Source organism: Gouania willdenowi, chromosome 14, assembly GCF_900634775.1.
Source record: "Gouania willdenowi chromosome 14, fGouWil2.1, whole genome shotgun sequence".
NCBI lineage: Eukaryota > Metazoa > Chordata > Actinopteri > Blenniiformes > Gobiesocidae > Gouania > Gouania willdenowi.
The window spans coordinates 1,580,451-1,605,475 of NC_041057.1; the positions used below are offsets into that span (position 1 = coordinate 1,580,451).

Here is a 25,025-nt window from a genome sequence, read left to right on the forward strand (position 1 = left end):
ACCCCAAACTGACTCCATGTGTGAATGTTGTGAATATAACGTAGTGTTTGGATGAGGATGCTGGTAGGTTGCTAACGGCGACAGATGCTCTCTTCCTCCTCCTCCTCCTCTTCCCCCTCCTCTTCTTCTCCTCCTCCTCTTCCCCCTCCTCTTCCTCCTCCTCCTCCTCCATGATGAAGAGTTTATGATGAAGTGATTCCAGGAAAACGAAGCCTACGTTTAACCTTTGAGTCACCGTCACGTGAACCGAGGCAGACGTTGTTTTGTGCATATTCAGGGTTTTTTCAGCAGTAGAAGCATGCTGACAGTGTTGCTAGGCGACCACACACAGAGACTACTCTGTGAGAGTATTGGTTCCCCCCCAATCCCCCCCCGTTTTCCTTCCCTGTCTCTGCTTCTCCACATTCCTCCATTTGCCTTTTCCTGCTGATGTTCTCCTCCATCCTCTGTTTCATTCTGATCATATTTATTCATCATCTTCCTGGTGATTCTATATTCTATATTTCTATATATCTCAATTTTCACTCCTCCTCCTCTCACTCTTTGTTTCTCTGGCTTTGACCACGAGGTCAAAACACTGTACGGCGCCAACGCCAAATTCTGTGTTTAAACCAAACCAAGTCGACCATATGTATCGTCTGCAAAATATACAACTGCTTCTATTGCTCACAGAGTAGCAATATTTATTAAACAATCAACAAGGATAAATATGTATTTTTGTTGTCCTTCTATATGTTTTTTAAAGCCATTTTGCATATTTTTCTTGTCTTTTTGTAAATTCCTCTGTTATTTTTCTGTATTTTTAGTTGTTTTGTGCAACTTTCTGGTTCTTTTGTGTATTTTCATTGTCGTTTTATTTATTTTTGTATGTTTTTGTTGTCGAAACACTGTACGGATTCTGTGTTTAAACCAAACACACGACCATATGTATCGTACACGAGGATTTTCAAAATAAACAAGCACGTCGCCTTTAAAAGTAACGTCTACTGCTCACAGAGTAGCAACATTTAATAAAAAATCAACACAAAAATGATGCTAAGGATAAATATTATATATTTTTGTTGTCCTGTTTGTTTTTGAGCTATTCTGCATATTTTTCTTGTCTTTTTGTAAATTTATTTGTTGTTTTTGTGTATTTTTAGTCATTTTGTGCAACTTTGTAATTCTTTTGTGTTTTCATTGTCTTTATGTAATTTTGTTGCCCTTTTGTTTCTATTTTCTGTGCTTTTGTATGTTGTCTGTCAAAATGCAAAATTCTGTCGACCGTATGTATCGTATACAAAGATTTTCAAAATAAACAAGCACGTCACCAATAAATGGATCAGTTTACTGCGTCTACTGCTCACAGAGTAGCAATATTTAATAAAAACACAGAAATAAGGATAAATAGATCCTCTGCTTTTCACCATGTTCATTCTGTTTGTGTTTCCTCTGCTTTCCCTGTTTAAATACTTTACTGCTGTGTTTTTGTAGCCATCTTATGTTTTTTTTGTATTTAACTTTTTATTTGGTAAACACATGAGTAGGTACAATCTTTTACAGACTTTCCTTGGCCCTATCCCTATTGTATGTATTTTGTTTATGGTTTTTTTGTGTCATCCTTTTTGTTTATTTGCCCTTAATATCAGTTTGTCTATTTTTCATTTATTCTGTTTATTTGTGTTGTTTTGTGAATCATTTTGTGTGTTTTGTTGTGTTTTTGTGAGTAATTGTGCATATTTTTGTTGTCGTTATGTATTTGTAAGTTTGCCTGTTTTTGGGGATCATTTTATGTATTTTTGCTGCTTTTTTTCGCATATTTCTTCTGTTTTGTGTGTATTTTCTGCCATATTGTGTGTTTTTGGAGGCATCTTCAGTCCATCAGTGTGTGAGAGAACGATTTGAAACAGATGTTGAATTTAATTGATTGATTTTCAGCGATTTTGTATCTTTAACTTTGACAGAGATTTAAAAACCTGCCGCTGATCAGTCGCTGAGCATTTTGTGTACGTGTGTGCGTTCACATGTATGAATGAGTTGTCGTCAGTGTTGCAGATCGACTGATATGATTCACTGCTCCATCTGCGTCCTGGTTCTAATGACGACTTGAAGTGACCTTTGACCTCACAGATGCTCCTCAATCACTTTGATGGAAAAACAACTTTTTCTAACAAAGTGAATCAGTTTAAAACTCACATGAGCAACAGGCTGTAAAACCACTTAAAACACAAACACACAATGACAGACAAATACTTAAAAATAGCAGAATACACAATATGACTCCGTAAAACGCATATATATATATGTATGTATGTATGTATGTATATGTGTGTGTGTATATATATGTGTGTGTATATATATATATGTGTATATGTATATATATGTACTAGGGATGTAGCGATTCACTCAACTCCCGATTCGATTCACGATACTGGGTTCACAATACGATTCTCTCACAATTTATTTTACAAAATGGGACTGTAGACAAATGATGACTGAAAAATATTCCTTTATTTTTTTGAAAATACTGTACTGTTTTCCTTTTATTTTTCATTGTCAAAAGAATCCCTTGATCAACTATTCAAAACAATGCAATTTAACTAAAAATAAATCTTGAATGAAATAAATAAAGGAATAATACAAATGAAGAAGCCTATTAATTTTAATTCTGGTTCTATAGTAAACAATGCAAAACTGCATAATAGTTCTTTTCTTTTTAAAAGTGCAACTGAAAATGTATTTTGTGCCTTAACAATTTGACTTAAAAAAAAAAAAAAAAAAGTCATTTCACTGTATTTAGGTCAGATATTTGTTTGGACCAGCAGAGGGCGCTGGTATCCCAGTGGTCGGTTGGCATGCAGATATCTTGCAGTGAAGAAGAGATGCTATGCTAGCAGACAGAGCTAATAGAAAAATTTTCACAGTATCGATGTGAATCGTGATACCTATGAATCAATTTTTTAACTGCCTTACGATTAATCGTTACATCTCTAATATATACACAGAAACGTACACGAGAACAACAACAGAAACACAAATAACTGACAATTATAGAAAAAGACAGTCAAACACACAAAACCACAATGATAAATAGAATGACAGAAAAATACACAATATGACAACAAAGAACGACAAGTTGATACACAAAAAACATATGAAATGACGACAAACACAAAATGAGAATAAATATCAAGAAAGATTATAAAAAATACTCACAAAACGACGAGAAGAATAAACAATCAGTCGAAAAACACAAAACTACAGCAAAAACACAAAATGAGAAAAAAATACATCAAATACAAACAGAAACTCTTGTTGTTTCCGGTGTTAATGTTCTGATTGGTAATTGTTCATGAATGTTGATCATGTGACCCTTGGATCAGAAACAATTACATGTTTGTGGCTCCACCCCTTTGATTACAATTTTATCATCTTTGTGGAAATTCAGTTAGTCATAACAACAGAAATACATAAAATGACTCAACAGAAAAATATACAAAATGAAACCATAAACATTAAATAATGAACCAACAGTTGCACAAGACGACAGAAAATACACAAAATTTACCAAATCTGACCAAACTCTTTGACAAAATGTCGGAACAATAAACACAAAATTACCCCCAAAAAATACAGAAGAATTGCACAAAAACAGCACAAATAAATAAAAAAATATCAAAAAGGGAAAAAAAAATAAAAACAGCAAAATACGCAAAAGCAAATACAAAATAAAAATAAACTACAAAATTCTGGAAAAATAAAAAACAAATACACAAACAGCACAAATATACAGAAAATACAAAATCAGCAAAAAAAAATACAAAATGACAACGTGCACCTTAGTGTCCGTACGCTTAGATTATTCATAAAATCACTGCTCATTTGGTGCAGAAAGTGTTTTTATTTGTGTGTGAGCTCAAACACTGAGGGTTAATGTACAGCTCATGTTTTCTTTATGTGCCTTTCATTCTGCCTGAGCACAAAAGCATCATTAAAGCTCATTTAACCAGATGTACACGCTATCTTCACATAGCAAACACATGGGAAACACGCGGCCTGGGGGCCAAATGCGGCCTCTCGGAATAATCAAGTTAAAAGGAATATGAAGACTAAAGTGACACAAAAAAAACTCCAGAAACACACAAAACGACAGCATAACACACAAACTGTTAACTAAAATACACAAAGTAACAACAAAAACACACACTAATTAAAAAATCATTTTGAATCATCACAAAACAACAAAAATACAGAAATGGACTAAATTTTAAAATGCATGAAATGACAAGAACACAAATATTCAAATGAAAAGGACTCTAAACGCATAAACAACAAACCACATAAAGACAACAAAGCCTGTAAGTTCATGTTTTTTTATCATTAGACAATCAATGAAGATTAGTAAACGTCAAAGTACATACAAAATCACTACAAAAATGCACAAAACTACTACAGAAATACACAAAACAAAAAATCACAGAAAATGAGTCCAAAAACATACCACACCACAATAATAAACAGAACGACAGAAAAAATACACAAAACGACAGCAAAGATTACCAAAATGACTTGCAGAATGCCCAAGACTACTACAAGAATACACAACATAACAGAAAGTATACAAAATGACAACCTAATACACAAAAAACACACACAAAATGAGAATAAAAATACAATAAAATACTCACAAAACACACAAACGACTACAGAATCACACAAAATGACAACAAAAATAAGCAATCAGTCCAAAAACACACAAAATGACAAAACAAATACTGTGTGCGTGCGTGCGTGTGCATGTCAGAAACACGGTCTTGTGCATCAGCTGACACAGCTGTGCTTTTCTCAGCCAATTGCGTCGCACATGGTTCAGCATGAAAACATTGTGGTACGCTCTGATATCTGCCCCACAACAGAGCTGTGTATCATACATGTGTATGTGCTACATTTGACAGAGCACATTAGAGCGTGCGCAGTAGACGGGCTGCGCTAGGCCCGTAGCAGCTGGGTTAGCATGCACTGCTTACTCAAATATTCATAATGAGAGTATAAATAGTGTTTGTGTGATACACTGGAGGACCGACGTAAACACAAAATAGACAAAGATCATCTCATAAATTAGGCGTAGGCAACTGGCAGCTCAGGGACAACATGTGGCCCCCGAATAATGTTGTGTGGCTCCCAGAGAAGTGACTTCTCCACACACACAGTGGAAGAAAAAACACACAAAATAGTAATAAAATTAACAAAAAAAACTGAAACTTGACAACGTGACTCCAAAAAACACACAAAGTTTAACGCAAGTTAAACAATGGCTCGGTGCAAATTCCCTACAACTAAACCCAGACAAAACGGAGGTGCTGGTGTTTGCCCCTGATGACGCTATGCCAGGGATTCACCAGTATTTGGGCGACCTGAGTTTGTCTGCTAAAACAAGCCTTAGAAATCTTGGAATTATCTTTGACAAAGCAATGTCATTAGAGCACCACTCTAAACTGTTGACAAGGAACTGTTTTTACCAACTGAGGAAAATCTCTAAACTACGCTCACTTGTGTCCAGAGATGATCTTGAGATGATTATCCACGCCTTTGTGTCTTCCCGTTTAGACTATTGTAACAGCTTATTTTCCTGTCTAAACAAAAAGGCGCTGTCTCGTCTTCAGCAGGTACAAAACTCTGCGGCGAGGTTACTGACTCGCACAAACAAAAGGGCCCATATTACTCCCATTCTAAAAGCCCTTCATTGGCTCCCAGTCACTTTTCGTTTCAATTTTAAAATTCTGGTGCTGACCTTCAGAGCCTTGCATGGTCAGGCTCCCTCCTACATTAGAGACTTGTTGTGTCCTTATACCCCCTCCCGGAGGCTGAGGTCCCAGGATCAGAACCTGCTCATGGTCCCCCGTACCCGTTACAAGACCAGAGGAGATCGCTCCTTCCAGGCGGTCGCGCCAACGCTCTGGAACGATCTTCCGTTTTCCTTGCGTTTGCTTGATTCCGTTGATGCTTTTAAGAGCCAACTGAAAACCTATTTGTTTCAGGAAGCATTTTAAAATTCCAGTGATAAAGGGTTGTTTTATGACCATCATATTCTTGTGACTGTAACTGTAATTTGTATTGTATTGTATGCACTGTATGTATTGTGAAGCACTTTGTGACTCCTGTCTGTAAAAGGTGCTATATTAAGAAATATTACTTACTTACTTACTTACAAACTTACAACAAAAAGTATACAATATGACACACAACACAACAAATACACAAAATGAAATTAAAGTAAATAATTCACAAAGTATACAAAATAGTAGAAAATGCATCAGAACTCCACAATAAATTATAGAAAGACATAATGAAAGGAAAAATATAATTCACGACAAAGAATAGAAAGATACACACCAAAAACTACAATAAGTACCCCAAATGACTCATGACACAATCAACAGCAAAAATACACAGAATTACTGAAGACACAAAATGACTCAAAGAAACACACGAAATTACAGAAAAATACACAAAATATACAATCGACAACAAAAATAATCAGAATTAATGAAAACAACTATATAAAATAACTCCAAAAAATACACAAACATACAGAAAAATACACATGACTCTAAAAACACTAACGACTGCACACAAAATGTGAGAAACATTCTGAAATTACAACAAAGCACAAAAAAATTGTAGCAAAATACACAAGGAACACACACAATTACAGAAAAATACACAAAAAACACACTCAACAACAAAAATACACAGAATTTTTGAAGACAAATACACAAAATAACTCCAAAAAACCCCTACAAAATTACAGAAAACTATATAGTGTAAGACATTACTCCCAAAACAAAAAAATACAAGAAAAAAGATAAAATGATACAAAATGTAAACAAGAATAAATAAAAAGACACAAAATAACTGCAAAAATAATCAAAGATGGCAGGAAAAAAACAAAAAACTGATCAGATACAATCACATGTTTGTGGCCCCGCCCCCTGTGATAACAGCTGATAAAATTTTCCCGTCTCTGTAATAAATGTTTTTAATGTCTTTATTTTTTCCACAGAATCCGTTCCCGTGAGGCCAGTTTCCCGCGCTCCGAGTCGACTTCTGAACAATGAGCTCTGGCTCTGCACAGGATGTGGCAGTCGAGCACTTCCTGCGTGACATAGAGAGGCGTAGCAAGCGGCTGCACTGCGCTGTGATTGGCTGCGAGGAGGAGGAGGAGCAAGCGCGCAGCAACATGAACCTTCTCTATCGTAAGAGTCGATTGGACTGGAGGCAGAGAGAGCAGGAGGCCAGCAGGAAGAGGTGAGAAATCAGCCTCAGAATCACTAGATTAAACCTCTGCTATAAACGTCAAATGAGAAAGTGGCCAATTAGAATATCAACATGTGCTCATTTCATCCATAAAACTCACATCAGACTAAACTGACTAAACTTCCTGTTATCTTCAAAATAAGAGCCCTATTTACAAAAGAGTTCAAAAAAACTGATGGAAGACAAGAATAGATGCTTTTATTTTGAAAATGGGATGTTTAATTTTTTACCTTGAAGCGCATCGTACTGAGATTGTATATGCGCACTAGTGGGAAATTAATTTTTGCTAAGAAAATTATAATTTTTAGTTTTTCAAAGTGAACGGACACGTGTTTTATTTGTTTATTGGATTATGTTAGGGTTATAATCTCAGTATGGAGGTAAACTCAGTATGTGACACAGGTCCCAGGACTATTTTACATTACGCCCCCAATGCATCATGGGACGGTTGAGTATGACTAGTGTGCCCACCGTGCATACTTAAATGTCTCCATATAGTATACATCTGTTTCTCACATAATCTATTCATACTATCTAATGTGAACACACTACTCATTTAGACTTATTAGTACGTTACACTGTCATTTGCTACGCAGCCTTATTACATTATTTTTTACCATGTGATCGCTGCAGTTATTAGGGAGCTGAGCCCGCGGGGCCAGGGAACCGCGTATGTAAGCATACGTGGTTCCTAGGACCAGCGGTGCAAGGAACCCTATTGTAATCGTTCCGATTATTATTGTTACCTTCTATAGTTTAGTAAAAGTGGTGCTGCAGGCTAAACCGTCCAAGGGAGGGCGGTGTCCTTCGGTGGGTGGGTCCAAAACCCCCAGGGGACCTTGGACGCAAAAATTGACATATGTCCGCCAGCAGGTGGTGCTATAACAAAGGTCAACGTGTTTGGCCAATAACTCCCACACGTTTGTTGCACATTTAAAAACTTCATATCCACAGATTCCTTGAATAGCACTGAATCAGCTGGGCTAGGCCACGCCCATTTCCGCCTAAACTTTTGTCGGAGCAAAATCGCAAAAATTGTAAAACATACTTTCTCAAACTACTCCTTGGGATTTTGTGCAGTCAGCGTGAAACTTGGCACGTACAGTCTTCAGTTGGATCTGATCTAAAGTTCAGCAAAGAATGTTGTTGTATATGCGCAAAATATTAACAAGTAAAGTTTTCTAGCTAGCTATAAAAACGCAAACTGTAGTATATCGCTGTCAAAATAAATGCTAGCACCACCAAATCTGAGATCCTTGGTTGGCATGTGACTGTGGGGGTATGAGCCATATTTGAATAAATTAGGCCACTAGGGGGCGCTGCAAATATAAGAAATGTATATCTCCTAAATGGCACGATGGATTTTTACCAAATTTGGGAGTTATGACCTTGGGTCTCTCCTGGGACCGTATCTCGAAGTTGATCACGATTAGTGGGTGTGGCTTATTACTACATAACATATAAATAACAAACCTTTATTTCAGCTGAAGAATTATGTTGAGGGCAGTGAAATGTACAGGTTAACTATAGAAGAGCACACAGATCATCCATATCAAAAAGTGCACCACTAGGTGGCGCTATAATGAGTGCAAACGCATTTTGGCCTGTAACTTTCACATTTAAAATCACATCTTCCAAAACTTCATATCCACCTTTTGATTTGAATTGATTTTACTGTTGATTTTGAATGTTTTTATTGATTTTAATCAATTGAATGTTTTATCATGTAAAGCACATTGAGTTGCCTTGTGTATGAAATGCGCTATACAAATAAATTTGCCTTGCCTAAAGTTGGAATTCTGAGAAAAATGTCAGAATTCTGAATTTAAAGTCAGAATTCTTGAGGAAAAAAGTTATTATACTATGATTTTCATGATCTGACCCAACTTAATAACTCAGTTCAACACAACAATTATTTTTATAAACATTTTGTTTATTCATTTGTTTCTTCATATTTATATATTAAAGAAGAAAAGAATATAAAGAGAGGAGAGAGGAACGTTTTAAATCATCATGGGGGGGGATAGAGATTAAGAGTCAAACTTGAGGTTTATATTGTTCTAATGTTTGGTTTTCCTGGTAAACCACTGGTGGATTCTTTTCCATAGAGGTTTCTTTTTAGCGTGGCTGGACCGCTCTTCTTCTAGTTCCACATCTTTGGCTTTCAGTAGGTTCTGTGTTGTGACCAGGGCGTTCTTCAGCATGGTCACCTTTTCTTTCACCTGCTCCTCCAGACTGCAGTGGGCCTGCTCCTTTGACTTCACCACTTCTAACATGTTGGCGTTCACCTCCAACAGTTGGTCGTGTTGATCACTTTGACTTTTTAATTTCTCCTGCTCCTGCCTGAGATCAGCCCTCAGAACGTCATTTTCAATGTTCTGCTCATGGTACTCCTTTCTGGAAACATCTAGAGCCAGTATGAGATAGGCCAGGTCCCTGTCTAGTAATTCCATCTGGTACGTTCTCAAGGATGTCTTGTATCTCATGTCTTCACATGTGATACACCCTGGTGGTGCTTGGTCAGGTACCAGTGTGCAGCCTGGTTCACAGGGACTCACTGGTACGGTGGCTGGTGGATGGTTCACCTGTTCATCACCCTTGTCTCCAGGAGATGATGGTTGGTCTCCCTTCATCTTCTGGGTCTGAACCTTCTTCCTACGAGGTGGCTTTGGCGGGTGGAATGACGCCCCTCTGAATTTGTTAAATAAGGGCTCAGAACCCCCAAAGTCACTAAAAGTAACGTCCATCGCTGGTTTTTGATCCATCGTCAACGTTTCAAGAAACAAAAGCAAGAGAACGTTCAACAAAAAGTGTAGTTTTTAGAGCTTTGATCTGTGTGTGCTATTGTAGAAGAATCCAGACACTTTCAAGTGATGTGGCTTTCATCTCCTGTGTTTGTTTGCATTTCTGTTGTCATGGTTACAATCAACACAACATTCTAAATGATGATTTGCTGCTGCTTTGTTAACAAATAATAAAATAATGAAATTAAAGAAATCTAAACAGGGCTAAGAACCCCCCCCCACCACCACCAATAAATAAATAAATCAATAAATAAAAACTCAGGTGAATTAAAATCCAAGGATTAAAAGTGGATTTAAAGCAGGATTTGAAAGTCTTCGGTGGGGGGGGGGGTGTTAGATGTTGGAGGGTAGCTTACTTTACAGCAGAGTTTCTCAAAAGTGGGTACGTGTACCCCTAGGGTTACACAATGGAACTACAGGGGGGACTTGAGGCAGTGAGTGGAAAAATAACAAAAAGTGTCAGTCTTTGTCCCCCCCCAGGCATGAGATCACAACGTTCAACCTATGTGGGGACGCCTGAACTTTCTGAAATATTTAGTTTTTTGTTTTTATTATTATTTATTGGTAATAAAACAACACATTCTTAAACAACTGTATTTCTATATTTTCACTTTGTGAATATAGTTAAACTAAAATGCAGTAAATATATTTACGCCACTAGGGGTCGCTGCAAATATGGAAAATTTATATTTCTTAAATGGCACGACCGATTTTTACCAAATTTGGTGGGTATGACCTTAAGTCGCTCCTGGGGCTGTATCTCAAATTTAATTGCAATTGGCCAAAGTGGGTGTGGCTTATTACAACATAACATAAAACTAAACAAACTTTTATATCAGCTGAAGTATTATGTTGAGGGCAGTGAAATTTAAAGGGTAACTATAGAAGAGCACACAGATCATCCATACCATAAAGTGCACCACTAGGTGGCGCTAAAATGGGTGCAGACACATTTTAGCCTGTAACTTTCACACTTTAAATAACATCTTCCAAAACTTCATATCCACCCGTTCACAGTAAATGGCACGTTGGCCTGTGTCCTGACGCTCGCTCCAAGTCCGTCACCCTTCATGACGTACGTCCATGGGCTCCACAAAACCTGGGGGCCGGGTCGCGCGGGAAGGCTTGGCCTCCTTTCATAACTGCTTGCAGTTCTAGTTATTATTATTATTAGTATTTTATAATTGTTGCTGTTATTTATTGTATAGTATTGTAACCCAAAAATAAACAACTTTTATCAACTTTTATGACAGGGGGCGGGGCCAAAAACACGTGATTGTATCTGATCTGAGGGTCACATGTGATCAACATTCATATCAGCATTAGAATAATGACCAATTAATACCATTAATACAGGAAACTACAAATAGTAACTGTGTTTTTTGAGTCATTTATGTATTTTTTTTTAGTGTAAGTTAGTGTATTTTTATGTGTTTCTGGTATTTTTTTATTTTCATTTTGTGTGTTTCTGTTGTTATTTTGAGTAATATTAAAATTTCTCTGATACTTTTTTTGTTTTGTTGAGATTTTCATATTATGTTTTAAGTGTATTTTGTGATTAGTTTTTTATATTTCTCATGTAATTTTGTGTGTTTTTGGTGTCATTTGAAAGTGATGAGTATCATTATTTCTGTCCTTTTGTATGTTATTACAGTCACTTTGTGTATTTTTTATCATTTTTAGTTTCACTGACACTTTTTTGTGAGTCATTTTAAAAATATCTGTATTGTCATCTTGCATACTCATGCTTTTGGTGTCAATTCGAGTATTGTTGTCTATTTTGTGTATTTTTTTTGTAGTTTTGTATAATTTTCTCTCATTTAATGTGTTATTGAAATCTTTGTTCATTTTTTTTCTCTTTGTGTATTTTTGTTGAAGTTTTTGCTTTTGTTGTTTTGTTTTTTCTGTATATCTTGTGGTCTTGTGTGTTGTTGGAGAAAGTTTGTGTATTCTCTCATTTTGTGTTGTTGTCGTTCTGTATGTTTTTGTTTATATTTGTCGTCGTCTTTTGCCGATGTTGTTTAGTGAGTTTTTCTCTCATTTCACTGCTTTTACTAAATGTATGGAAGCCTCTCCTGCTGCTCTGTAGCGTATTATTATGTCTGGATGTGTGTCAGCAGCGTTATTCAGGAGTTGTGTGTGTGTGTGTGTGTGTGTGTGTGTGTGTGTGTGTGTGTGTGTGTGGAGGTTTATTATCACTATAACACACATACTGTAACTGCTGACACGTCAGCTCCTGTTTGTTGGACGCCTTCCAACAGGAGTGAAAAGTAATCACAGTAAATCACAACGCAGCCAAAGAGCTGCTGCTCTAAATAATAATAATAATGTAATAATGCTAATGCTCACTCTTATTTGTTCATTCATCATCGAGACTAGACTGTCCCACGCAGTCCGACAGAATACGACGAGATACACCAGAGTGGGCGGGGCCACAAATATGTGATTGATCTGATCTGAGGGTCACCTTCATGTCAGCATTAGAATAATGAGCATTAACACAGGAAGCTACACAAAAATGGTGTGTATTTGATGTCATGTTGTATAATTTTCTCTCAATTAATGTTATTTTAATCACTGTTCATTTTTCTCTTTCAATTTGTGTATTTTTGTCGTTGTTTTGTATATTTTTGTCATTTAGTGTAATTTTCAGTAAGTGTTGTCTAGTGTGTTGTTGGACTAATTTTGGTGTGTGTGTGTATTTTTGTTCTCATTTTGTGTGCCTGTTTTTTTGTGTGTTTTGGAGTTATTGTTGTTTTGTATATTATTTCTCATTTTTTGTGTTATTGTTTTGTGCATTTTTCAAGTCATTTTGTGTTTTTGTCCATTTTGCTTAATGTATTGTTGTTTAGTGAATTTTTTGTTTTGTGTATTATTTTTCATTTTGTGTGTATTTGTCAGTTTTAGTACTTTTTTGGTTGTTTTGTATAATATTTCTCGTTTTGTGTGTGTGTGCGTGTGTGTGTGTGGCTCACAGTTTTTTAGAAAAGCAAACGTGAGAAAATAGACGGAGCTTAAAGCTTTTTTGATCACGAGTATCTCAGATATTTTTATATTGTTTTATTGTAAATATATTTATACTTGGGAAATAAAGTATATAATACAGTTGTTTAAGATGTCAAATGTTTTAAGAATTTAGTAGTTTAAAAAAAGTTATATTTTTAATCAGTCATTTATTTTGTATGTTTCTTTGAGGTATTTTGTGTATTTTTAATAATCTTGTATAACTTTGTTATTTTTGTGTATTTTTGTTCAAATTTTATATATTTTTGTGTTATTTTTATTGTCTTTTTGTTTATTTTTCTGTAGTTTTATGTTTTGCGAGTCATTTCTGGTTTTTGTTTTTGTTGTCATTTTGTAAATTTCTCTGTTATTTTTGTGTGTGTTTCTTTTAATCATTTTGTTCATTTACTTTAGGGGCCACACAAAATGATACTGTGGGCCGCATGTGGCCCCTGAGCCTCCTGTTGTCCATGTCTGCGCTAGAGGTGATAAAATTAGCAATAAATATATTTTTAATCAGTAAATACCAGACATTTCAGGCGACCCTACATTGGGTCACGCGCCCAAGGTTGAAAACACTGTATTCCAGGCTCCTCCTCCCTCCGTGCACGTCTCCTGTGTTCCACAGCCTTAGGGACCACAGAGCGCTGAGCCATGGTCACACATTAGCTTTAATGTGTTTTCATTTACTCAAACCTCTTCACACGCACTGATTAAAGTGCTTTGTGTGTCTGTAACAGTAAATACAGATGATTATTAGTCTAGGGATGAACAAAACCCAGAGGATTATCATTCAGCGTTTTCTCTATTGAGTCATTGAATTTCATTTCAACAACATTATCAGGACATTACATGCACTTCAGTCTCAAAAGATTCAGATTTTTTATCATTTGTTCTGTGATTATTCAACATTTACACTGTAAATGTTTATTTTCATCTGATGAATGTTTTTCGAGATATAGACAATTTATTGGTGGGGGGGGTGTGTCCTTATTTTTTTCTCTTTTCATCTTCCAATATGTCTGTAACTCCATCACATAGAAAGGTAAATATGGTATAGTGATAAGCTCCTCCTACTCTCTCAGAATATAGAAATAGATCTGCTCTACATCCTATATATCTGGTGGACATGTCAGCTCCTCTAAATAGTCACAAAGTCAGTGTGTGTTTGGGTCTGGAACATGTTTGGGTCTTCAGTAAACTACTTAGCATATGTCTCAGCTCCCTGTAATGTGATCAGCTTAGAGCTATGAACATAGACTGTTCACATCACTAATGATTAGTCACAGATATGCATTGGTTCTAGACTCCCACGCACCGGAAATATGAACATATACTTATTTTTTTTTACTATTTTCATTGGTCCATAACTGTATGTGGGACTGTAAGAAAAAATCTGATCTGTTTACAATTTAAAGGTTACTCTTTCTTTCAATATATAACATTTTTCTTCATTTTTATTTTGGACCAAACTTTGGGTTATTGAGTTCTTGCAAATATGGAAAATTATTTACATGAGGCCATTGTAGCTTTGCTCTGTGTCTGATCATCATTTATCGTTTATACATTTTACAATAGTAACATAAAAAATATTTGTGGGGGTAACTAATGATTAGTTATTCATCAGATCAAACTGAAAATGTACAGTGTGTCTATTGAATAATGAATTGAAACAATTGGTAAAAAATGTTTGGACTGAAGTGCGTGATCTATTTGTTGAAAGGACTCAATAGGTTTTATTTTATCATCTGAACTTTAAAATCATAATTGTGTGTATTATTTGTTGTAACATATTAGAGCTAATCTCACATTATTACATTCATTATTTTAGCTGCACATGTTTCATTTTACATAAAGCCAGTGTGCTATCGTAGCAAGGCTTCTTTTCAGTGTTCCCAGTTTGGGGGTAACTGGCCTGAGTACTCTACTACCACACAGGACTTATTGGGCCTTTTTTCCATAATAGCATAGTCAGCAAAATGATGTTCTATGAATCTGTGTTAATCACATTTATTTATTCATCTGAATAATATCCACTGTTATCCAGGAACGTTACTTATTATTATAGTCATCTTAAAGATGGAAATCCTGGTTTTAATCACAAATAAAATGGGTTTATGGTGGAAAAGGTGGTGAAATTGCTTAAAAGTTTAACATTAGTGTCAAAAACAGATACAAAAAGTGGTAAAAAGGGTTCAAAGTCTTAATATTAGAACAATTAGTTTAAACTGCCAAATTATGGGCATGACCAATCAGGAATTTGGTTAAATTGGCCAAAAAAATAATGTGAAAAGTGGTTCAAAAATGACAATAATGGGTCAACATATGTGACATTAGGTGTAAAAGTGGTGGAAAGTGTTTATAAGTGCTGAACATGTCTGGAAAGTGGACAAGATGTGCAGAAAAGACATTAAAATGTGATGTAGAAGTGTCAGAAATGGGAGAAATGTAGAAAAAATACATTAAAAGGAGCAAAAATATGGCAAGAAAAAGTGATGAAAATAGGTTAAAATATGGTGAGTTTTGTGGAGTTGCAGAAAAATGGTAAAAAATAAGCAAAAATTGGTTTAAATTGATTAAAAAAGTGCCTTTAAAGGCATCTGGCAACCACCTACCAGGGTCCCAACCCCAAGGTTGAGAACCCCTGCCCTAGTAGCTAGTGTTTGTATCCCTGCTAGAGGTTGTTGTGGTCAGTATGTGATGCTTCCTCCTCCCAGTGTGTGTTTTTAATCATAATCAGGTCTTTAAAGTTGTCTAATGATGAACTAAAACCTACAAACCTTTAGACTATCTGAGTTTAAATGTTGAATGAGTTTCTATATAAATCTCTAGTGATCCTCTGAAACAGGAGAGCCTGTTTGCTCTGCTGTGACAAACCGCCGCAGCATTCCGTCATATTTTTCCTTATTTGTCGCTTGATTTATTGTTGTGGGAGCTGGTGTCATCGATGCTTTCAAAGGCGAAACGATCAAAAAGCAGAAAGCAGCAGAAAATCACAACAGTTGCCATGGTAACGGGTGAAATGCTGAGAGCAGAGACTACTGATGTGGGTTGAGGGAGCTCCAGCAGAGACGCTTTGCTTTCCACGAGGGAATTGATTAGATAATTGAGTGTTTGAGGATGAGGAGGATGTGAAGGAATTCAGAGGGAGAGCTTTGTACATCCATCCATCCATCCATCCATCCATCATCCATCCAAAGGGTTTTTACTTCTACTCAGACGGTTTCTCTCTCTCTTATTTGCAGCTCGGCCCAGAACGACCCCTCAGCGACTGTGGGTAAAGTCCGAGACCTGGCGTCTTTCCGACGCCACTTCCGGATGGGTTTCATGACGATGCCCGCCTCCCAGGACCTGTCCCCCCACTCTTGTGCCTCCGCTATGGCGCCGCGCTCCCAGTCCTGCCACGCCGTCGGTGCCGGGGATACGGACCTGGAGAACGGAGACTACAGTGACACCCAGTCCCAGCACGGGGGGCGCTGCCCCCCGGTCAAACCAAAACGTCACCCCAGCACCCGCCTCAGCTCCTCGTCCAGTGACAACAGAGCTCCTCCAGAGACGCCGCCCCCCTCCCTGACCAGCCACTCCAAACACTCGGAGAAGAAAAATGGTGAAACACTTGTGTTTATAAGGACAGATTTTATTATAATGATATTAGTCCTTTTCTTAATTTTTTGCCTTGTTTGCACATGTACAGTAGTTCAATCTTTTTACAACAGCTCTGCATGTTTCAATATTAAATGTATTTATTTTATTACATAATGGTGACCATCACCAGCCCTCCCTAAGGAAGGGTGAGAAACACTTCATTAGAGGGAAAGATTTAAAAAGAGAGGGCACCTTGGTGAGGGGAAGGGAACAGGGAAGAGAGAGTTAGGGTGGGACAATGGAAGGAGGGGTTAACATATAATATAAAACATGTATACATATGTATTAGGGGTGTGCATTACCATGAATCTGATGATACGATACAAGTCATGATTTGCATGCCACGATATGCTATATCCTGATGTTAAACAATACGATATACATCATTATATATCACATTATCAATAATGACAAAGTTCACCCATAAAATGGTACGAAATAGAATTTATAAAAAATAATTTAAACTTGCAAGAACATGTAAATGGTAACTAACTATAATTCAAGCACTAATATAAAAAACAAGTGGAATTTTTGTATCAAAGTGTCAAATTCCATTTTTCAAAAAAGCTTCACTTTTGCACATCCATCTATAAAAGTGCATGAATGTGAAATGAAAATTAAGTGCTATCAACTTCCAGCTGAAGGTCATTGAGGAGTGAGGTAGTTTAACAAGGTCTGATGGTGCGTTCACTGACACTGAAGTTGAAGTTAAAAAATGACTAAAACTCATTGTGTGTGTGTGGAAAGACTTCACATCCCACAATGCAATGCATCAAACTTTTCCAGCAATGACAATAAGAGAGTGTTTACTGTGGAGAACAAAGCTAACTTTTTAGCGGCAATTACAGACTTGAACATCTTTGTTCAAGGAAATGATTTTTGATTTATTGATGATGTATTTATCTATGCTAGTGTACACAACAACAACAAGAAGAAGAAAGACAAAGTGAGTGGTGTTTTGAGTCCGGTATTGCCCGGCCTAATAAAAATGCCAACATAGCTCCAAAGGTGTCATAATTTACGACATTTAGTAACACCTTATTCATGCTAATGTCAAATAATGACAGTGTATTATATGCAACTTTAAAGTGTTACTCTGACAACTCACGCTACATATCAAGCCCGTCATATCTTCTTTGTGATCAACAGCCTTGAAGAAGTCGGACTCTGGAGATATGGGATCTAAGAAGGTTCCTCCTCTAAAACCCAAAAGAAGTCCCAGCACTCAGCTGACCTTTGACCCCCTCCCTCCTCGCGTGCCTCCCTCGGGGACCTCGCTGCCGTTCCAGGGGACCGACTCTCAGATGCAGACGCTAGACGGAGACGATGAGCCCGTTTATATAGAAATGGTGGGCCAGGTGTTCACCAGGGAGAGCCAGACGGCCACGCCCCACCCTTTGACCCCCGTGGCCACTACCCCAGACTCAGACTCAGACCAGAGCGAGGCCATCTACGAGGAGATGAAGTACCCGATGAGGGAGGACCGGGAGGCCCACAGACACTTTCCTCACAAACACGAGAGAACAAAGTCCTCCAAACATCTCCATGGCAACCATTCCTCCTCCTCCAATACCTCCTCGTCCCTCCCCCGGCCCTCCTCCTCCTCTCCCTCCTACTCCAAACCCAAAGCCAGCGTCTCCGTCACTCACTCGTCTCCCTTACCATCCTCTACGTCCTCCACCCCTGTCCCCCAGCCCCTCTCTTCCAGCCCCCACACGCCTAGAGCGCCCACGCCCTACCTGTTGCAGGGGAACAAATCAGACTCGGAGCCCAATACTAAGATCCCCGCCCCATTTCCCAACCTGCTCCAGCACCGGCCCCCACTGCTCGCCTTCCCCCAGCCAGCGGCAGCGTCCAGCGGCGTCTCCGTACAGAACAAGGCATCGGGTTCTGGTAAAACGACCACGCAGACAGCCAGCGTAACCACCCAAGCTGGCTCCGCCTCCTCTGCATCGTCCAACGTCTCTGCGTCGCAGTCTGGCTCCAAAGAGGCTTCGTCAGGAGGGGGAGGAGCACAGCAGGACAAACACAGCAGAGACTCCCAGCTAGGCCCCGCCCCTGGACTCAGAGCCAGGAGCCACTCCACGCCCCTGCCCCCCTCCTCCAAGTCCACCTCGCCTTTTTCCCACCACCACCACCACCCCCAGCACCGGCCCTCCCACTACCATCACTATCGCAAACCAGAACGAGGGAACTCACCCGCCCCCACCAAGACCGGCTCCCAGAACTCCAACCAGAACACGGTCCAGACCCAGACCTCCAGCACCGGCAAGGAGGGCAAGTCTGTGAGCTTCCTCCTGAAGAGTGACAAGGGAGAACGAGACAAGGATCGTGATCGAGACAGAGACCGGGATAGGGACCGAGATCGTGACAGAGACCGGGATAGGGAGAGGGTTAGAGACCGGGACAAGGACAGGGATAAGGATCGAGACAAGGACCGGGACGGAGGCCCACGCTCTCTACAGATGGACCTCAGCACCACAAGCAGCCAAACGCCCCAAAGCAGCAGTAGTTCCGCCCCCTCCTCCTCTTCCTCCCAGCGTCCTCACTCCCGCCCCCACCTCCGCTCCCACACGCCTCACGGCCTCCCGGCATACAAGCCCCCATCCTCAGACAGCCCCCTACTGTGGACGTACCCCTCGGCCGGCTTCAGGAGGCCACCCGCCTACGACAGCCTGAGAGGAAGCTGTCACACGCCCTCCCCGCAGCAGCCCTCCAGCCTCACGGGGATCGGGGATGGCCATTCAAAGTCCGGCTTTGTGCCGTGGGACAGCAGCGGGAGCTTAGCCGCAGACGAGGGCTCCTATTGGCCGATGCAGAGGAAGCTATCCTTCAGCCACGGCTGCAGGGAGGCGGAGAGTAAGTCTGAGATCGTGTTATATAGAAATGTAAAGATTAGGTGTCACGGTTCTGTATATAATCACGGTAGTAATCTCAAGGTACGATAATTATTGTGAAAGCTCACGGTTTTACAGGAAGCCACACAGTTAGCATTAGCAGCATTGCTAACAATAACAGCCAAAAAAAAAGAATGATGACCATTAGGAAATACTTTTCGATTTATGACATTCTAAACTGAATACTGCCTACTAACACATGCAGATTATTTAGCTAATTCTAATGGAGTCAGGAACACAGGTAAAGAAATAGTCTAATAACAATATATTCGATAATAATAATAAAAAAATCCAAGGAAATTAAAGGAAATCAAACAGTATGTATACTCACCTGTGACCCCTGGATGAAGTTTATACCCTCAGGTGTCACTCCAGGGCACTTTCCTACAGAATCTTCTCATGAGCACACAATAATTCTGAGTGACAAAGAGTTCTGGTGGTGATTCGTGATTCATAGAACCATAGTTACATTTGTAACTTTTCGTTCTATTTCATCCCTGCTGACCGCCAGATGCGGTGCTTTAAGCGCTGAATAACTTATGCTGCCAGGGCAGCCCATGATAGCAACACTCCTGGTAGAGTGGCACCACAAACCAGATGGGAGGGGACGGTTACTTGCCCGATATGCATGGGCAATTACTTCGACAATCCAATGAGACAGGTGATGTCTGGAGACAGCCCCGCCCCTGTTAGGACCACCATAACAGAGAGTTGATCAGCCCCTTCAAAAGCCTACATTATCTGCAATGTAGGCCCTCAGGGCATGCACTGGGCACAACAGTTCAGGCTGGACCTCTGGCTCCCGGAAGAAGGGTTGAACCGTGCCAGCCGAATGGGCTGGTTGAGGTGAACAGGGGACAGCACCTTAGGGAGAAAATCTGTGTTTGGCCACAGAGTGACTCCTGAGCCGTCTGAATTCCACCACAGACATGTCGCAGCATGGCCAGAAGGAACACGGTTTTAAGGGTAACCCACCTCAGCGCTGGTTGTGCCATGGGCTCAAATGGTGGAAGGCATAGTGCCTCCAGCACCAGGGGAAGATCCCATGCTGTGGACCTCGTGGCTCTCGGAGGATGCAACCCCCAAGCCCCTTTCAAGAAAAGGGACACCAGCTTGTGGTGCTATTGTCGACCATCATATGTCGACAAGATATTGTTGTGACATAGACTTTTAGCGTTGAATGAGAAAGTCCTTTGTCCAGAAGGGACAGGAGGAAGTCCAGAATAGTTGGCACGGGGCAGTGCACTGGGTCTTCATCCTGCCTTGTACACCAGTCGGAAAATGGTTTCCATCTCTTCTCATATTGGAGGCATATGTCTGTCAGGGTCTGCACAGATGCTTAGGAGTGTCTCGGGCCGCCCAGTGGCCAAAAGCACAGTTGAAGGCGTTGTGCATTTTGGCGCGAGATCTGCCCTCCGGGTTAGGACAGGAGATCCCTCCTGTCGAGAAGGTGCCACAGTGTAACCCACCAGCAAACAAAGTTGGTTAACTTAAACGCCGGGAGGAGGCAAACGTGGCCGTCTCCGACAATCTCTTTCTTTTTACTTTTCTTTAAAGAGTAAGTACACCCCAAACCAACCAAGTATTTGGGTATTAAGTGGTGCTGTTAATTGATCCTAGTCCCACTCTTCACATTTTAGTATTTTAATTTGCGTATTTAGCTGTAAAATGTCCGGTATATTGGCCACTAAGGGTTGAACGCCGGCTATTACAACTGAATTTTGCTATTGGTTGAAAAGAATTCTTTCTGCGTCATCAAATTTCACTGTTGGCCCCGCCCCTCCTATAAAAGTTGGGGGAAGAAGAGGGTTTCCTCCAATCACAGCCCTCAGTGAGCATTGATTGACAGCCAATAAACGTGAACAGTATGCTTGGGGGAAGCGGCACTCACGCGGCCTGTGCCAAACGATATTGCTAATGGACCCATTTCATGTGACGTATGCTACTAAATTAGGTGAATGCGCATGCAGACTCGGTGCAAAACAATCGGAGAACTGCATTGTACTAGCATCGGTACGCGATTGAAACACTTTAATTTTCTTCTAAAAACAACACAATACTATCGTGTTGCATTGTCTATTCCACAAATAGGAGTACCAACAATCCAGGACTTAAATTGTACAACCTACCGGCTGGTGGGAACCCTTTTCAGAAGAATAGACTACAGTATGGACTACAGTATGGTTGCATGCTATCAAACAGGCTGACGGCTGATATATCTGACACACACACACACACACACACACACACACACACACACACACACACACACACACACAAGGAGAGAGAGAGGGCTGAAACATTCCGGATAAAGTAAAAATCCGTCGGTTTATGATTGTAATAAGCAGCATAAAGTTTCCAAATAACCATGTTGCGTTTGTTCAGAAGTGATCGTGCCAATGTAGAGATGGAAACTCATCCGTTGAAGCTGATCAGAATACACAGAAACCTTTGTTAACAGGAGTACATCAGCCCGCCTAGCTGCCCATTCATAACAAGTAGTTAGAAGCCTCTGGAGACTTAATGCTTTTAGGTTTTCTTTTGTTTATACTATACTTGTTTTTTTTTATCACACATGTATAAATGTCTGGCCACTGAACATCTGGCCAGGAGCACACATTGGATGACCACTCATTTTCAGGAATGCTGCATGGGTCCCGCAATCGTTCACCTGTACTTAAAGTGAGTTTCCTTAAATAAACGGCCGCGTCCTCATTTGACAAGCTTTCTACATACTTAGAACTATTCTCGGGCCTTAACAGTGATTCATTCATTGCCTTTTTTCAAGCGTCACATATGTAAACAACATAGTTTCTGAGTATGCACGCGCATGTCAGTCACGTGTCTCATGTTTGTACACATTGAAATCCATCTATAGGTGACGCTATAGCTATCCAAACACTCTGTCGCAGCTCCTAGAGGGCGAACACTCGCTGCTCCGACCTATGAGGTCGCGGAGCTACGAGCAACGGTAGCTGGAGCAGTAGCTGTATGCACAATCTTCCGAAGCAAACTGCGCTTGAGAAGAAAAAAAGGAATGTGGCCTGGAGTGACACCAGAAGATATAAGCTTCCTTTGGGTCATCCAGGGGTCACAGGGGACGTTGTTGGCATACATACTCGCACTACGCGAAAAGGGAATATTCATTGCTTAAAGCACCGCCTCTGGCAGTCAGCAGGGATGAAATAGAACCCTCTTGAGTGTAACTGAGCGACGCAATCCTTAAACTGTTCTGGATGCTGGGATGTTACATTGTAGCTCATATTTCTGTTAGAGTAGCACACGCTACACCTACAGTGTTTATATATTGTCATCTTTTCTACGTTATGGTTTGTTGATGTAGTGAAACCAAATGTTTCCATACCTCTGACTTGTAGCTGCTGCATCATCCACAGGTTCTAAAAAAGCCTCTGTTTCTACCTCATCCACCATGTTTTCTTTAACCTCTGACCTCACACTGTTACACCACGCCATTGGCTCAACCGCCTGTAACCTATGACCACGCCCCAATGCATTATGGTACTTGTAGTTTACTCTGAACCTGTCGCTACATTCAACACAAAACTTTAATTTGAAGCGTAACGGTTCATTATTTCATATCGTGACATAACCCCAACGATATCGAGGAACCTGTAATACAACCGTATGGTCAATACCGTGACATTCCTAGTAAAGATGTTTCTACAGATTGAATAAAGCTTGTTTTGTTCCACAGAGGACGAAAGGAGAGCCTGGAACGGCAGTGCAGACGCTCTGCTGAGGATGGACAAGGACGACCAGGGGGCGGGGTCTCGATCAGGCATCCCGGTCCACTTCAGCGGGTCCACCAGCAGAGCCAGCGAGTCAGACAGCAGCCCTGGGTTCAGAGCTTTGCCTCGAGTAGGTTTACCTCTTCCCTGTCAGACGTTTCCTGCCTGTCGCAATGGAGGTGAGCAAACACACAAACATGTCGATCAGTGATCAATAAAACCTTTGAACCGTTAGAATCTGCTCAAATCTGTGTGTTTTTAAGTGTCACAGCTGAGTCTAGCTTCCCAAAGCTCTGAACCCCCAAAGGAGTGACTCCAAACACATAAAGTGACAGAAAAACACACAAAATAACAAAATACAGAAAGATGCACCAAAGAACAAAAATACACAAAATTACCAAACATATAAAATGACAACAAAAACAGAATTAAGAAGAAAGAAATTACTCCAAAAGCACAAAAAATGACAAAAATACACAACATTACCCATAACATACAAACTGACAACAAAAAACACAAAATGGTAGAAAAATGCACAAATTAAAAATACAAAAATTTATGACACACAAAATAACAACCAAAAAAAACACACAAAATAAGAGAGAAATACACAAAATTACAGAAAATATTCAAAATGACAGCAATAATACACAGAATGATTAGAAAAAAACACAACTTGAAATATAATAAAAAATACACAATTACAGAAAATATTCAAACTGACAAAACAACACACAAAATGAGAGAAATATACACAAAATAAGAACAAAACCAAGTAGAAAAAATGCACAAAATGGCAAAAATACACAAAATATCTGCAATTATTCAAGAAATTACTCCAAAAACACAAAAGAAAAGAAAAAAATACACAAATTGATTCGACACATTAAAAAAAAAAAAAAATACACAGAATTAAATAAAAAATATGAATAACAACAAGAATACACAAAAAGACAACATTAACAAACAAAACAACCACAAAAATCTAAACCAAACGACAACCTAACCCCCATTATAGTTCTGTGTTAATGCTCAGTTTGGTCATTATTCTAATGCTGACATGAATGTTGATCACATGACCCTTAGATCAGATACAGTCACATGTTTGTGGCCCCGCCCCCTGTGCTCGATCATCTTTGGGTTCTATGAGTTTAATAATATTGTGATAAAGTGAAGCTAAACTCATTGCACTGTGTAGCTGCTGCTGAGTCACTGGAGGGCAACGAGCACATGATGTACAGACACAGGAGTTTGTTATTGGTTGATTAGTGTCAGCGTCTCGTTCTAGAAGTGGGACGTCTGGGTCGGTCCTCGTCTGCAGCTGGAGTCAGACAGGTGGGAGGAGGAGGAGGAGGAGGAGGAGGAGGAGGAGACATCCACAGACAGAGCAGCCTCCCAGCACGTGAAGCCCTCAACCAGGTGCGTGTGTGTGCGTGTGTGTGTGGGGCCTCCTGCTCTAACAGAATAAAGGTGTGTGATGCAGGTTATTATTATTATGGGATGTTGTTCACTCATTGGTGGTGGTGGTGCACTGAGCAGAGCTTTGTGTTCACTGTGGCTTCATGTGAAGGTGCTGACGCAGTGAGTCTGAGCTGCTGCAGAGACGCACACGCACACGCTGCACCACTGCC

The 25,025-nt window shown here is 39.7% G+C and overlaps 1 protein-coding gene across 2 annotated transcripts in view; it reads left to right on the forward strand.

The window, feature by feature from the left end:
* nyap1 (neuronal tyrosine phosphorylated phosphoinositide-3-kinase adaptor 1) overlaps positions 1-25,025 on the forward strand; it is a 44,882-nt gene that overhangs the window by 16,112 nt on the left and 3,745 nt on the right. The window contains exons 2-6 of one of the 2 annotated variants that reach the window (XM_028466473.1): positions 7,043-7,287; positions 16,349-16,710; positions 17,898-19,607; positions 23,361-23,573; positions 24,683-24,813. In XM_028466473.1, coding sequence (XP_028322274.1) covers positions 7,094-7,287; positions 16,349-16,710; positions 17,898-19,607; positions 23,361-23,573; positions 24,683-24,813 — 2,610 coding nt within the window. In that variant the 5' untranslated portion in view covers positions 7,043-7,093. The remainder of the gene's footprint in view (positions 1-7,042; positions 7,288-16,348; positions 16,711-17,897; positions 19,608-23,360; positions 23,574-24,682; positions 24,814-25,025) is intronic. The other variant, XM_028466474.1, reaches the window with a different exon arrangement.